General features: G+C 40.9%; 1 protein-coding gene and 2 long non-coding RNA genes across 7 annotated transcripts; 1 reads left to right on the top strand and 2 right to left on the bottom strand.

Annotated features, from left to right (window-relative positions):
• Positions 1-322: 322 nt before the first annotated feature.
• Positions 323-4,517, bottom strand: LOC124002175. Of its 3 annotated transcripts, XR_006832936.1 has the most exons (12): positions 4,332-4,517; positions 3,604-3,704; positions 3,351-3,429; positions 3,015-3,228; positions 2,792-2,857; positions 2,465-2,547; positions 2,173-2,294; positions 1,680-1,866; positions 1,211-1,576; positions 832-986; positions 566-711; positions 323-425 (listed from the first exon to the last, which is right to left on the bottom strand). It is a non-coding gene; the product is annotated as an uncharacterized LOC124002175 (long non-coding RNA). The 3 variants fall into 3 exon arrangements; XR_006832935.1 differs by having other exon boundaries at positions 832-1,576; XR_006832937.1 differs by having other exon boundaries at positions 832-1,576; positions 1,680-1,861.
• A 2,616-nt stretch (positions 4,518-7,133) lies between these two features.
• On the bottom strand, positions 7,134-8,395 carry LOC124002176. Its single transcript, XR_006832938.1, has 3 exons — positions 8,202-8,395; positions 7,371-7,435; positions 7,134-7,276 (listed from the first exon to the last, which is right to left on the bottom strand). It is a non-coding gene; the product is annotated as an uncharacterized LOC124002176 (long non-coding RNA).
• On the top strand, positions 8,348-12,172 carry LOC124002174 (gsk3b interacting protein). Of its 3 annotated transcripts, none has more exons than XM_046309510.1 (3): positions 8,348-8,728; positions 9,396-9,632; positions 9,747-12,172. In XM_046309510.1, the coding sequence occupies exons 2-3, from the start codon at positions 9,396-9,398 to the stop codon at positions 9,903-9,905; spliced, it is 396 nt and encodes a 131-aa protein (XP_046165466.1). In that variant the 5' UTR covers positions 8,348-8,728; the 3' UTR covers positions 9,906-12,172. The 3 variants fall into 3 exon arrangements, with proteins under 3 accessions (XP_046165466.1, XP_046165465.1, XP_046165467.1); XM_046309509.1 differs by having other exon boundaries at positions 9,393-9,632; XM_046309511.1 differs by lacking the exon at positions 8,348-8,728 and having other exon boundaries at positions 9,374-9,632.
• The last annotated feature ends 3,748 nt before the right edge of the window (positions 12,173-15,920 follow it).

Genomic DNA, 15,920 nt, shown 5'->3' with positions numbered 1-15,920 from the left:
TGTTTCATTTACACCAGCACTGACTTTTCAGTGACACTCCATTTGACCTCATAATTACATCTGCAGAACCAGATCCTCCCAGCTTGTAATACCTCATTGGGCCTTGCAACAGTTGAGGGATATTTTCTTTGAAGGAAAATACACTGCCCTCATTCTGAACAACCATCAGTTCAGTCATTGGAAAGCAGTCAGCCATCACTCCTCCCCTTGCCACCATTTCTGGGATTCTTCCTGGCGTGCATCTGGGTGAATCTGGTTCCTCATGCCCCCCAGCATGTTGGAGGTGGCCTCAGTGGCCATGATGAGAGGCTTGACCACAGATGGGGGGAGCTGTCGAAGTACCCCACCCACTGCCCGGTCATCCCACGCTGCTCGTGCTCACGCGTGGCCGTGTCATAGATGGTCAGAGCAGTGTCCGTGATTCCCTTGTGGGGAACACGAATATTGAGCATGATTTATTACAGTCATGACAGGTAACTTCATCCTGTATTCAATCTTGTAGTGTGTAACACCAAGCAGCACTACAAGAAGATGCGATGAAAAATGCTAGCATCATGCAAGTTACCTCTTTTACAACACTAAGCGTTGGCTAAACCTTCCCAGAGATCAACTTGCTGATGGGACAATCTGTAATGAGAGAACCGTTTTATTCTCTTTGTCTCCCTCATCGGATCCTGGAGATACCATGTCATAGGCCGTCTCTGCTGCTGCCTGCAAACAAATTGTTTTGCATTACATGGAGCCTGAAACTTGTAACACACAAGTTGAAAATAGATGTATAGGTTGTAACTGTCCTGCATGTATTTTTGGACTGGGGAGAGTTTTCTTTACCTGGATAGTTCGCACCATGCGATTGGTAAGTTCCAGAGCAGCCATAGCTGTGGAGGTTCCAAAGGAGGCAGTACCACGCTGCAATCACAATACAACCCGACCATCCTTCCGGTACTGCTCGATCGGGAGCCACACCAGGTCCCTAAATCCCTGGACTGAACACAAGGTGGAAAAGGAAAAGTGTGTTATTATTTGGTTAATGCAAACAAGGCTGATTAGATCAGGATTTCTGATTTGACTTTGGTCAAATCAGACAAAGGAGACAAAGGAGACTGCCACGAATTGTGCAGAGCAACTGATGGGCTACAGTTCGTCAACTGACAGGCCAGTACAAAATTGTTGCCCAAAGACCCATAAAAGAATGCACAACTCATCATACCTTGACACGAATGGGGTATGGCAGCTGATGACCTTAGTTTCACTTCTTTCAGCAAAAAAAAACAAGAAACTGTAGTTTCAGTGGGCTAAGGAACAAAGACACTGGAGAATTGGAACAACTTTGCCTGGTCTGATGAATCCTGGTTCCTGCTGTTTCACACTAATAGGAGGACTAGGGTATGGAGAATGAGTACATGCATCCTTCATGCCACGTGTGAACATTGCAGGCTGGTGGTGATGGTGTGAGGTTTGTTTTCATGGCACACATTGGTCCCCTTGATAAAAGTGGAGCAATGTTTGAATGCCACATGATATCGGAACATCATTGCCTATCCGGTGCATCTCTTCATGGCAGCAGTGTATCTACCTGCGGAAAAAAAAAAAAAAAATTCAGAAGGATAATGCCCCATGCCACAATGCTAGGATTGTCAAGGAATGGTTCGACGAACATGACAGTGAATTCAGCTTACTGCAGTGGCCTGCCCAGTCACCAGATCTCAATCCAATTGAGCTGTGGGATGAGATAGAACAAGCAAGTCGGAGGGGAGATCCGCTACCAGCCAACTGTGGAAAGTATTGGAGTCAACATGGGCCAGCACCCCTGTGGAACGCTTTCAACACCTTGTAGAGTCCATGCCTCAACAAATCGAGGCTGTTCTGAGGGGAAAAGGGGGTGCAACTCAATATCAGGAAGGTGTTCCTAATGTTTTGTACAGTCAGTCTATGTATAACTAAAGTCTTTAGGTTAAACCAAAAGCTTAGACTCATTTCCATTGTGGACCAATTGGCCAAAACAAGCATGCCCTTAGTCATAATATATTGTGTGGTTCTGAGAGGCTTAGACAGAATCTTCTTACAAAAAAGTGTTAGTCATTTTAGGAACAGTAAAAATACTGTCTGATTAATAGGTAAATACATTAGTGCTTCAACACCAGTTTATCAACTTACACATGTCCTACTTACCCAACTGTACCAGCGAGTGGATAGGTCCCACGCCACCCAACAGTCCTGGCAGCTGGTTCTTTTTGATGTCGTTCAGCCACTCATTTATTGCATAGGAAAAGAGCTTATCCACTCCCAACAGTCTGGAAGAAAACCAAGAATGTTCTTATGGTTTCTGCATACTGTATTTTTTTATACTAGACATAATAGATTGTGTGTCATCATTTAACATCAGGAATAACCCAATTAAGTGTTCGTACGTCCGGTCATAACAAATCATACTAATATGAAGGGACTGTACTGATAAACCTACCCTTGTCTGTAGCATAATCTCCTTAGTTTCAGCTCGGAGCAATTCAACTGTGTCAACCCAATCACAGTCCCAGCACATGTTCCCTGAAACAGAGGAGCAGTGCAAGAAACATCAGAAAAATATTCTACTGTGAGAGTAAGAAATGCACATTCTTTATAAATGGAGCTTCTGCATTTGAATACTGTACATCAGTGCTGGTAAACCAAAATATTGCACAATATGTAGGCTGCACAACACCAGTTCTCAAGTCTGTCAACACTGGAATCCCTGATCACAAAACTGAATGCGTTTGTATACAGTATGTTTTTAGAGATTGTTAAAACATACTTGCTCCATTGAAACGTGTTTTCCATGGTAATCCAGATGAATATGAACTTCAGAGGTAAACCAAAACTGAGGGAAATCAAACAAATATTTCATAATTTGCTAGCAAAACTCAAACACTTCTTACTATATGTGTTCTACACACAAATAATGATGAAGATAAGTTGTGCCTTAACCCAAATGACATCAGGTGCCTGTCCACCTCTACAGAGTAAGGGACACCTACCTAAAGAAGATGGGCTGGTCAGTGAAGGATGATGCAGTGGCAGCCTCAGCTTCCCCAGTGTTGCTGTTACTGGATAAGGTGAGGCCGTTGATGCTGCAGCGGCTCTAGGCAGGCACAGAGATGATGGGCGCAGAGTCCTGGCTCCCACCTCCATGCTTAGTGAAGCTGCAAGACACATCTGGGGCAGATGGGTTCTTCATTGAAACGCACCAGGCTGCAGACCAACAAATGCATCATTGAGGGTCAACATTTTGCTCGGAGTCATGAAATTATTCAAATCTACTCATTATGCTACATTGTTCATAATGTACAAGCCTCTAGCCAAGGATCTTTTACCTTCTTGATCAGGTGGAGAAAATATCTCAACTTCGGCAGCAAGGTTGGAAAATAAGTCTTTCAAGAAAAACAATGCATCCTACAAGAAAATAAAAAAGCCAAGGTAATTTCAAAGGAATCAATAGTATAACTGAAAATGTGTTAAATGAGAGCATGTGAAAGCATTACATTTCCATGCCTTGAAATCTTTTGGAAACCTCAGAAAGGAGGTATGATTAACTGGATAAAACCAGCACGTTTATCTCTGGCTCACCTGATCGATGTTGAGATGAAGGGGCATGAGTGAGACTCGCAGACTGTATTCCAGGGTGCTTGACCCGTCTCTGGACACATGTGCAGAGCCCGAACAGTTAGCTGCAAGAAAACAAAAATATATAATATTTAGCAAATGTTTTTATCCAAAGTGACTTAGTCACACGTGCATACATTTTAAAGTATGAATGCTTCTGGGATTAAAACCCACTATCCTGACGTTGCTGGAGCCATGTTCTACCAACTGAGCTACAGAGAACCACAAACAAACACAATCAGCATAAACATGCCTTAACCACTATCATGTCTTTAATGTGACCACAATCACCTGGCCATTACTCTACACCAATCAAATGCATTTATAAAGCCCATCTTACATCAGCTGATGTCACAAAGTGCTGTACAGAAACCCAGCCTAAAACCCCAAACAGCAAGCAATGCAGGTATAGAAGCACGGTGGCTAGGAAGAACTCCTTAGAAAGGCCATAACCTAGGAAGAAACTTAGAGGAACCAGGCTATGAGGGGTGGCCAATCCTCTTCTGGCTGTTCCAGGTGGAGATTATAACAGAACATGGTCAAGATGTTCAAATGTTCATAGATTACCAGCAGGGTCAAATAATAATAATAGTGGTTGTCGAGGGTGCAACAGGTCAGCACCTCATGAGTAAATGTCAGTTGGCTTTTCATAGCCAATCATTCAGTCTCTCTATATGCATAATGTCTCTCACCATGTTGAAGTGGGCAGTGCGGGGCATCTCCTTGCTGGAGTAGAGGTACAGGAACTTGTTCAACTGGGAGATGGCCAGTCTGTCTCTGATCTCCAGGTCCTGGATGATGAACACCTGCCGGGACTTAGGCTGGTCTGCCGCCGACCCAGAGGCCACTGGGGCTTGGGGGTAGACTTCATGCTGGAACCACACCTGGGAAAAGAGCAAGAAGTCCTCAACTCTAGCTTCATACTAAAGGATGCACTTATCATCCCATTTGGCATACATAGCCTACATGTTGTATTGTTACAGGAGAGGGCTTGTGAAGTCCTCTTACGTTGCTGAGCTGGATCTCCATCAGGACATCAAGGTTCCTGCCCCGTCCTCCTCCGGCCCGTCCTCCACGCCTGCTCTGTCTGACTGGGGTATGAACGGGGGAAGCTGTGTGGCGTACACCTTCAACATATCCCAAACATTAACAAAGGACACTTGATCATCTGTTGCACCTTTTCACCATTACTCTACATCCTTCTCTTTCTTTCTCCATCCTGTCATTTGACACAATCTCAGTTCAATCACATCTCCTAGTATTGTTGTTGTAATAAAGAACAGTTGAACAGTCCAAAGCACAAACACACTCACCCCCGACTTCTAGCAGGAGAGGAGGTGAATGTGGCGCTCCCAAAGTCCTTCCCTCCGTAGAGGTGCCAGATCTCCCTGATGAGGTAGCGCACCTCTGGGACGGGGAACTTCAGGGCTCCCCTGCTGGAGTCGCTGCTGTCCAGGGGCTGGCCAAATTGGTTGTCTTTGATTTCAATAGAGTCTGGGATCAACTTATTCACCACTGGCTCCTTGTCCCGATCCTGAGACAATAAAACACACCTTTCACACCAAAGCAATAGACAGACTAAACGTACTAGTTATCCAACATGCTGAGGCTTGGAGCCTCCGGCTGGCCAGACATAAACAACATTTTAACTCAGCAGACAGCAGAGTCCATATCCTCACAACAGTATTTAGAATGACAGTTTAGACTGTTCTACTCTCTCAACAAAAGAGTTTAATATACTGTAATTGTAATGGCTTTTTTATGTCATAAATGTGCCTCACAATATACAGATACAACAAATTCTCCACTGACCATTCACTGCTCATCACTCAAGGCAACAGTTTGATATAGCGTAATGGCTATGATGAGTCATAAATGTATCCGAGGGGTATAAAAGTTTACCTTTGCGCTCTGCTTGGAGCTGGTGCTCTTGGCCTCCGGCTCAGGAGGGTGCTGTAGGTTTCCATAGCTGGCCACGTACTGGATGAGGTTCATCAGAGCAGCACAGGAGTCTGAACACGTTCTGATGTGGATGACATCACTGGAACAGCGCAGCTCAAATCTTGGCTCAGTCTGTCAAAAGACAGTGAGAAGATTGGCTCAACGGTGCCGTCTTGTTGTTGGAAACAGGTTTCTCATAGATCAACAGAGTTTGTCAGCTCTTACCAATTCTCTGTCCACTCCAGGTTTGACCGAAGTGATCCTCAGCTCTAATGTTCCCATGTTTACCACCTGCACATAGTCTGGGCGATTACACAAATGGGTTACTGGTCAGAGAGTCTAAAGGATCTTTGACATTCAAATTGAAAATGTAACAGAAATCGTCTCACCTCGCAATAGATTTACAGAGACAGCATTGCTCTTGTCAGAGAGGAACAAAGCTGCTTCATCCAAAATGATCCTAGAAACAACACAAAATACAGAAACATCCAGTCACACGCCACTGATGATTTTATTTCAATGACATGACCAGTGCTGCAACAGTACCTGAGAGAGGAGGATGAGTGGTCTAAAGAGACACTGCTGGAGATGCTAAATGTCTCCACTACCATCAGAGACCTGAGTGGGAGATACAGGGGTCTGCAGAGGGAATATAGCATGTTAAAATACAAACACGGAATACATAGAAAATACATGATGAATTAAGTCATGAACATGACATGCAGTACATTCGGTAAGTATTTCAGACCCCTTGACTTCTTCCACATTTTTGTTACATTACAGCCTTATTCTAACAAACATCCCCACAGCACGATGCTGCCACAACCATGCTTCACCGTAGGGATGGTGCCTGGTTTCCTCCAGACGTGACACTTGGCATTCAGGCCAAAGAGTTCAATCTTGGTTTCATCATCATGAACATGATTTCTTTTGATTTTCCCATGATGTCAAGCAAAGAGGCACTGAGTTTGAAAGAAGGCCTTGAAATGATGTCAATTAGCCTATCAGAAGCTTCTAAAGCAGTGACATCATTTTCGGGAATTTTCCAAGCTGTTTAAAGGTACAGTCAACTTAGTGTATGTAAACTTCTGACCCACTGGATCTGTGATACAGTGAATTATAAGTGAAATAATTTGTCTGTAAACAATTGTTGGGAAAATTACTTGTGTCATGCACAAAGTAGATGTCCTAACTAACTTGCCAAAACTATAGTTTGTTAACAAGAAATTTGTGGACTGGTTGAAAAACAAGTTTTAATGACTAACCTAAGTGTATGTACACTTCTGACTTCAACTGTATATTATGGTTATTTTATTGTGATTACAATATATTTTTTTACTTTAGTTTATTCATATCTCCATTTTCTTAAAACTGCATTGCTGGTTACGGGCTTGTAAGTAAGCCTTTCACGGTAAGGTCTACACCTGATTTATTTAGTGCATGTGACAAATTTGTTGTTGATCAATAATTATGTTAAAATTAGTGTTTCAATAATGATGTGTTCCTACCTCCTCATTCTCATACATGACCCGGCGTGAGGAAAAGGGGGTCTGAACACCATCTCCAACCCTTTGACCTCCAGGGCACAGTTCTCCTGCAGCAGGGACGCCCATGGTACGGTCAGAGAGATGGTCTGGATGAAGCCCTCTATTACCTTGAAGGGGGCATCCACTGAATCAGGGATCTCATTTAAAGACTGAGGGTGGAGAAAAAGCTCTCAGGCAAAGGTACACTGTCAGTATGTATGTCAATACAAATCCCATTATTAATATAACAAGGGTTGAACTTACCCACTTGTCCAACGGCACTTGTGCCAGTGATCCAGTGCCTTGATAGAGGTCTAAACTAAGCTGATCTAAGCTCGGAGAAAAAGGATGTTGGATAACTATGCATTTATCTTCAAATAATTTAGCATTGGTAGTATCAGTCTTGTCATTCTGATGACTTCCAAAAGACAGGAAAACATCCTTTTACACACAGAGAGAAGGAGATACGTGGCAATAATTTAAACTTCATTTAAACTCTCAACTATACATTTGATCACCACACTAGATGATAAGTTATTCAGTACCAGTAAGTTAACATGTACAGTAGCAATATTATTGTCACTCATAGGAGAGGTAGACAGCATTACTGTTAGCAACTGCATGTTAGTTACACCACCCTAACCCTTAATGCTAAGCTTCGGGCTAAAATCGAAACCGAATGGGTGGCATTATCAGATAGCCAAAACGGTCTCTGGCATCACGTCATTGCTTGCTAACGCCGGGTGTCTGCTCACTTGATAATCCTGTCCATACCACTAACTGAAAAAATCCGACATCTAGGTTTCTTTTAATGGTTTGACAATACTTCTAGCCCCAAAATAATCTTACAGTTTGATATCAAGGATGTAGTTCGTACGACAGGCTTGGAGGGTATGTCAATGGCTATCAAATTAAATCCCCACAGCATCGACTTGTTGTTTCTCGTTTGTGATTGTTTATTAGTTAGCACCGAGCTAGCATGAACCTCTTTAACATCTTGACTATAGCTCAACTGACATGGTAAGGCAGTATGTTACATGTCATATAATGGGTTCTATATAGCAATTTAATCACATAATAGCTTTAATTTCTCACCTTCTGTATGAATTGTTTACAGTTTAATGACTCCGCAACGTTGACGCTTTCCACGTTCCGCTGTACGTAAAAAGGCAGACGGAAGTACACATTCAAACTCCAACACCGTTCTGCGTAAATCAACTAAAAGTGTTTACTGCGCATATGCTTCTAGCAAAGCCTTTTCATCCACAAACCATTCCATTTGAAATTTTTAGCATGACTTCTGAATAATTGCAATGTTGAAAGAGAAGGTGTTATCACAATGTTTAACTACGGTGGTGTTCAAACAGAACAACTGACATTGATCAGAATATTTCGATAACTGGAATTGTGAGTCGTTACTGATTGTCCTGTTTGTGACAATCTTGATTATTATTATTTTAAATGATTTTGTTATTGATATTGTTAATGAATCATTTCCAAAGTACTCGTGTGGCAATATCTACATTGTTAAGTCATGCTGATAAAGCAATAAAAATTGAAATCTTCATGACAGAAATCTTTGTTGATCACCCGGAAGTACAGTAAAAACAACCACGGAGGAGGTGAGCATAACGCAGCTAGAAAAACTCATTTGACAAAAATGACAATATGTCCTGATACTGTTGACGTTTACATATATTCATGATTATGTCATTGTAAAAACAATTCCTACTAAAAAGAGAACCCATAGCCACGGATATTGGCTGCTATTGACCGTAAGCTAGCTAGCAAGCTAACATGGTGTTGATGGTGGACTGTCTTGTCACTGAATGATAAGTGGTAAACAGTAATAACTATGTTATTGGATACTAGCGCTAGTCATACTCTAACTCATCACAATAGTTTTCACATTGTTTTGAATTAATTAATGAATAATCACAACACACCAGCCTTCAAAGCCCTACTAATGTTTGTTAAAAATCACGGACTGGGCCCACCCACCAAAAATAGTAAACCCTTGAGCTAACGTTAGGTGGATTCTATGATGGTGGAACTTGCTTGTATCATCTACCTCCTTGAACATAGTGCGAGAAACGTTCATTTGAAGCTTTACATCTTAGTTTACAATGTATCCGATGACCACAAAAACACATGTATTATTGTATGATAAAACACTTGTAGTTAAAACAGTTGTACTTAGCTAGCATATAGCTACTATACTTCATTTTCTGATTGCACCTTTAACCTCACAGTTGTGTCTGGTGTTTTTGTGTGTGTCTGGTGAAGAAGATGGAGATAGACTACCAACCAGAGGACTCGCCAGTCTCCTTATTCGATGAAGACTGTATTGATCACGTGAAGGACATGAGGTTGGAAGCAGAGGCAGTGGTCAGCGATGTGTTATTCGCCGTGTCCGAAATGTATGTGTCCTCAAATTTGGACAGTGCTTTGGCTGTGGCCTACATCAACGTGGAAACAAGAGAGGGCAATCGCTATTGCCTTGAGCTCAATGAAGCTGGACTAAGAGTGAGGGATATCAACAGTATTTAATTTGTGCCATTATTTAATTTGTGCTGTTCAGCTGTTATTCTGTGTAGGCCTGCTGGTATATGATTGACACTCTCTATTTTTATCTTACAGGTGGTTGGCTACGCTTTTGACCAGGTGGATGAGAGCTTGAGCACCCAATACTTTGAGACTATTTATTCACTGCTGGATACCCTCAGCCCAGGCTACAGAGAAGCTTTTGGGAATGCCCTGCTTCAGCGATTGGAGAGGCTGCAGCAAAATGGACAATGAAAGACCAAATGGAGCTAATGATGTGGAAGTGAAACAAGGGTTGTAGGGACATCAATTATAATATATGAATACAAACATAACAACCTTTCTCATCAGGTTATTGACCAGACATCTAGCTACTACTACAGTACTAATGTACTACTAAAAGGATCTGCGTGGTCAATCCGACGTCTGCAGTGACCATACTGCATTTATTGCGATACGGCTTCTGCAGAAGTCAGGGCATTTATACTTCTTGCGCTTAGAGGAGTAGAGCAGAGCTGTTATGAAGGAAGTGAGTTTGTGTATATACAGGACCCCCCGCCCCCACCTACCATCAACCAATTATGTCAATGTGGAGCTATACAGAGCCCTCCGCATTGGGTTTCATATTCATGTTATTCACAACAATGATTTAGACCTGCTGTGTCAGTCTGTGACCAGGATTATCTTCTGTCATCATTCACATTCAGGTTTCCTGGCTTTTGTAAAGAACTGTCTGTCAAGTTTGATAATATGTCGCAGTGTTTACACCCCCTTGGAACCGGAACTCTCACACTTCATTAACCCTGCTTTACTTCTACATAGGTAGATTATACTTTAAGTATGTTACTTACGGGCCACCCAAGTGGCGCAAATGTCTAAAGCACTTCATCACTGTGCTAGAGGCGTCACTACAGACCCGGGTTCGATCCCAGGCTGTGTCGCAGCCGGCCAGGCGCATGCACGCTGATTACCATCGCCAGTTGTACGGTGCGACCGGGTTAAGCGAGCAGTCCGGCTTGGCAGGGTTATGTTTAGGAGGATGCATGGCTCTCGACCTTCGCCTCTCCTGAGTCCTTACGGGAGTTGCAGCAATGGGACAAGACTGTAACTACTAATTGGGGAGAAAAAGTACCAAAAATATATACAAATTCAAAATGTATGTTACTTAATGAAGTTGTCCTCTGCCGTCCACTGAAACAAGTATATTTGGCCTTTTATGTATATCAGCGAGTGCATGTCTCATTGAAACAGCCAAAGAGAGAGAAAGAAGATGTGGGGATTGTTTTCAAAATCCATCAACCACCCCCTCTGATGTTATGACTCATAAACTGCCTTAACGATTGACCATGGTATGCTCTTTGGCAAAATAATGTAAAGTACAAATAATTTACATAACACATGTCTTAGTTACTGAAGTGTTCATTGTTGTCATGGTAGTTAAACATTTATTCTTTGTCACTTTTCATTTCACACTCCTGAGTTTTGAATAACATTGAGAAGGGTCAAATATTATTCAAAACAGTCAAGTGGCCATTATTAGAAGGGTTTCAAGGTCTGCTTTTGTTATTTGGGCAAATCTAATTTATGCATTTCAAACAAGGAAATGCATTTTCATTTACTATTCACATTACTGTTATGAATACTAAATACCTGATAGTTTGAGAAGAGGTCAGATGAGGGAGACATTTTATGAAAAATATGTGAGCTAGAGTATTGTGTGGTTGAATTGAGGACTTCCTGGTGTCTGTCATATAGTATATTCTCATTTATGTTTCTCTGTTAAGTACCCCAAGCTATCATACTTTTAGGCAAACAATTAAAGCACCTGAAGATGAGTTGAAGAGGATGTATCATTGATAAACAAACTGCTTTTAGTTCCTCAGTAAAAAAGCACAGAAGATATGAGTGTTTACTACCGTTTCCACAACTGAGAGTCAACAGTATTTTAATTCATTCAGATTTTGTGAAGATGCTTGAGGATGTTGGCTCCAAGTCCTATCAGTTTTACAGTTCTGGTAATTTTCCACAGTTATCGTAATTTGTGTTGAGAATTTAGTTGTGTGTGAAATAAATGATTGTCCATTGTAGTGTAATTTAAATGTACTTAGTATCAAATCAGTTTACCCTGTGAATGTTATTAGAATTTTTACTGTCATTGTTTGATGCTGATATTATTGCAGACCAACAAAAGCTAGTTAAATACATTTAACTTCCTTGTAATCTGCAATTTTATTGCACTTATTGCTTTTGAAATGAGTGATGTGTGTGCATCGGTTTTACCAAGGTGAATGAGTAAACCCAGTTATCCCATGTAATAAATTCTTAGGATCTTGAGAATGCTGAGGCATGTGCTATGTTCTTTTATTTGGTTATGAGCTTTGAAAGTTCAACAGCACACAACAGCATTTTATTTTGAGACATTTGCTTGTCCTTAATGTTACTCAGATGTGAAGGCAAATGACCAAAAAGGTAAAACTATAATACTACAAAATGTAAGATTAAATAAAGACTATTATATGTAACTATTTAGACATCATTGCTGTTTGACAGTACAGAAGAAGAAAGAATCCCCTCCCAAAGTACTGAGTTACAACATATTTAGCAGCCAAAAGGAAATACAGTACATGCCTAATAGCTTTTCAGACAACACAGCAGCCAGTAAAAAATAAGCAAATATCTAGAAAGTTGCACTGCACTGCAATGTAAATAAAGTCTAGGGATTGATTGTCCACAGGAACATTAACAGACTCATTCTGATCAATCATTGACACTATTTGGGAGATGACTGAGTAGAATTTAGCAATACTTGAGTCATTCCATCAAATCAGTACCTTTTGGGTAGCGTAATATACTCTATATATCTTTTTTCATCTAATTTTAACAGTCTGTCATGAAGAGCACATGTTCAACTTAATAAATCAAGTTTTTCCCCATCTCAAAAGGTTAAATAAAGTATATGACTATAGTAAGTGCCCATTAAGTGTCAAATAAAGTAACAGGGTTGACGATTTCATCTTAAATCAGCCATAAATCCGGTTGTAACGGGGAATGGAAGCCTGCTGTGTGCAGCAGGGAGGAAATTGTCAGACTCCAGCCACCCAAGTCATAGACTGTTCCCTCTGCTACTGCTCTCTATGCTACTGCTCTCTATGCTACTGCACGGTAAGCTGTATCGGAGTACCAAAGACTGAAGAGCTCCTTAACAGCTTCTACCCCCCAAGCCATAAGACTGCTGATCAGTTCATCAAATGGCTACCCAGACTATTTACATTGACCCCCTTATCTTATTCTAATCTATTCTTGTTTTTTTGCACTGACTCTCTTGCACAAGTACACTCACTGGACTCTAACCACATACTCACACATACTAATACTGACACTCCAACAACACACACACATATTGACACCACACACACATACATTCACCTTCCTTCACATACGCTACTGCTACTTTCTGTTTATTATCTATGCATAGTCAATTTACCCCTACCTACATGTACACATTAACTCGACTAACCAGTACCCCTGCACAATAGAGTCGGTAGCAGTACCCTTGGTGTATAGCCTCGTTATTTTGATCTTATTGTGTTACTATCTTTCCTTTAGTTTATTTAGCAACATTTTTTATATTTGTTTCTATTTTTACTCTGCATTGTTGGTGAAGGGCTTGTAAAGTAAGCATTTCGCATTAAGGTCTACTACACCTGTTATGTTGGGCACATGTAATACAATTTGATTTGATACATATGAATGGAAGCTTCACAAGAAAAGTCATTGTTAAAACATTTCTAGCCTGTCTATCTATGGGCAACAGGGTTGATGCGTTATGCCCGACCTGCTCTGTTTTCCACCAACACTAGAAAAATGTCCAGAAACAGTAGAACCAGCTCTGGTTCTGCGCCCACACAGGCTCGTGCTGTGGAGGAGATCTTCGTGGGCTATACTCAGCCTTGTCTCTGGGTAGTATGTTGGTGGTCTGTTGATATCCCTCTAGTGGTGTGGGGGCTGTGCTTTGGCACAGTGCGCGGGGTTATATCCTGCCTGGTTAGCCCTGTCCATGGTATCGTCAGACAGGGCCACAGTGTCCCCCGACCCACCCCTGTCTCAGTCTCCAGTATCTATGCTGCATTAGTTTATGTCCCAGGGGCTAGGGTCAGTCTGTTATATCTGGTGTAATTGCCCTGTCTTATCTTGTGTCCTGTGTGAATTTAAGTATATACGGCAACAAACATTGGCAAATAAATTAATACTGAATATAAAGCGTTATGTTTGGGACAAATCGAACAACACATCACTGAGTACCAGTTCATATGTTCAAGCATGGTGGTGGCTGCATCATGTTATGGGTATGCGTTTTATCGGCAAGAACTAGGGATGATTATTTTTCTTAAATAAAAAAATGAATACAGCTAAGCACAGGCAGGCAAAATCGTAGAAGAAAGCCTGCTTCAGTGTTCTTTCCAACAGACACTGAGAGAGGAATTCACCTTTCAGCAGGACAATAATCTAAAACACCAAGGCCAAATCTACACAAGTTGCATCAAGACGGCATTGAATGTTCGAGTGGCCTAGTTAGTTTTAACTTGAAAATGGTTTTCTAGCAATAATCAACAACCAACCAGACAGAGAGCTTGAAGAATTTTTAAAATAAATCGATGGTCATTTTCCGTGAACAAACATTTGTGGGACTTGCTTCAACTCTACAAGTATTTTTGTAGTAGTGGAAGCCAAGCAGTTAAATATAGTCAAAGTTCAATTTAGTAAAATAATTGGTCTGATTACTTTGATAGACTACATTATCAATCTTATTACTTTGGATTGTGGGGTAGTTAGATTACATATTTCATCCCAAATAACTACACTCAGACTAGCCTACTACACTTTTATACACAATCCTACTAGAATACCACAGTATGTGCCAACTGTATTAATAGAGTACATAAGACAAGGAGGCGTTGTTGAAGTACAGTATATGTCAACTGTAATAAGTGTACGACAAGGTAGCATTGTTTAAAATAAATTAAAATCTTTAATTGAATACCGAGGGGGAAAGTAGTGATTGGTAGTAGTTATTACTGTTCTGATTTCAGATTTGAATATCAGAGAAGTAGACCAAGGTGCCATGCCCTTTATGTTATCTATGACGCGTTGTTGGGAAAAGTGATGTGACAAAAGTCACAATGTATACTCATTATCTCATGCCTAGAATGTGCTCCCCCATTGTTATAATTAGAAAGTTCTGAAAAGTTCCATGGTGGGAAGTTAGCTAAATGAGTTGATGTGGTTACTAAAACTGCTATACCTTGTTATTAGTAGTAGATATCTGTTCTTATTTCCAGATTTGAAAAGCAGAGAAGTAGACCAACATTTTTGGGTGTAGCAGTGGTAAGGATTCACTCTATGATTCTGAAAAGAAAGCCCTGCTGTTAGGATAGCTTTATGTAGGCCCTAACAGTTTGTGGGCACCGTTTGTCACTGTTATAGTGCAACTAATGTATCATTTAGTGTTGTGTAGTGGGTTTGCTGGCATGCATCTAAAAATGTTTTGGGGAGTTTGCTCCACCAAGATTGACATGCTAAAATCGCCACTGATGTTAGCTAATCCTTCCCCTAATCATAACCCTTTTAGCTAACCATTCCCTTAACCTTAATCCTTTAACCTAACTCCTTTAACCTAACCTTAACACCAACTAACGTTATCATTAGCCAACTAGCCACCTTTCACAACAACAAATTGGAATTCCTAACATATTGTATGAAATGGATGATGGACATCCACCAATTAATACATACCATACGAAATATAAAATGTAGTGTATTGGATTTACGTACAGGATAATCTGAAAGGCGCTGAGATCAGGTTGGTTCCCCAATCAAAATTTACATTTGGTTTATCATTTTACAGCAAGAAATGCTTAATTCAAAATGTGGAAAAAGTCAAGAGGGGTGTGAATACTTTCTGAATGCCCTGTACACACACACACACACACTGCTGCTTCTGCGCTTTATTTTTTTACTCTTGTTGTCTATCCTGATGCCTAGTCAGTTTACCCTGCCTTTATGTAAATATCTACCTCAAATATCTTGAACTCCGGCCTATTGATCTTGTACTCCCTGTATATAGCTTCATTCTGGTGTATTTTATTCCTCGTGTTACTATTTAACTCTGCATCGCTGGGAAAGGCTTGTAAGCAGGCATTTCACAGTAAAGTCTACCCCTGTTGTAGTCGGTGCATGTGACAAATAAAATGTTCAGTGTTTCTTTTGAAG

Source organism: Oncorhynchus gorbuscha, linkage group LG17, assembly GCF_021184085.1.
Source record: "Oncorhynchus gorbuscha isolate QuinsamMale2020 ecotype Even-year linkage group LG17, OgorEven_v1.0, whole genome shotgun sequence".
NCBI classification, from domain to species: domain Eukaryota; kingdom Metazoa; phylum Chordata; class Actinopteri; order Salmoniformes; family Salmonidae; genus Oncorhynchus; species Oncorhynchus gorbuscha.
Note: the sequence above shows the minus strand (reverse complement) of the source record. Positions and strands in the feature narration are given on the sequence as shown.

Bases quoted from the DNA above. Each gene is read 5' to 3' on its own strand.
- LOC124002174 (XM_046309510.1), top strand. From the start codon at position 9,396: ATGGAGATAGACTACCAACCAGAGGACTCGCCAGTCTCCTTATTCGAT. The intron at 9,633-9,746 runs GTGAGGGATATC...TTTATCTTACAG, and splicing joins TCAATGAAGCTGGACTAAGA to GTGGTTGGCTACGCTTTTGA.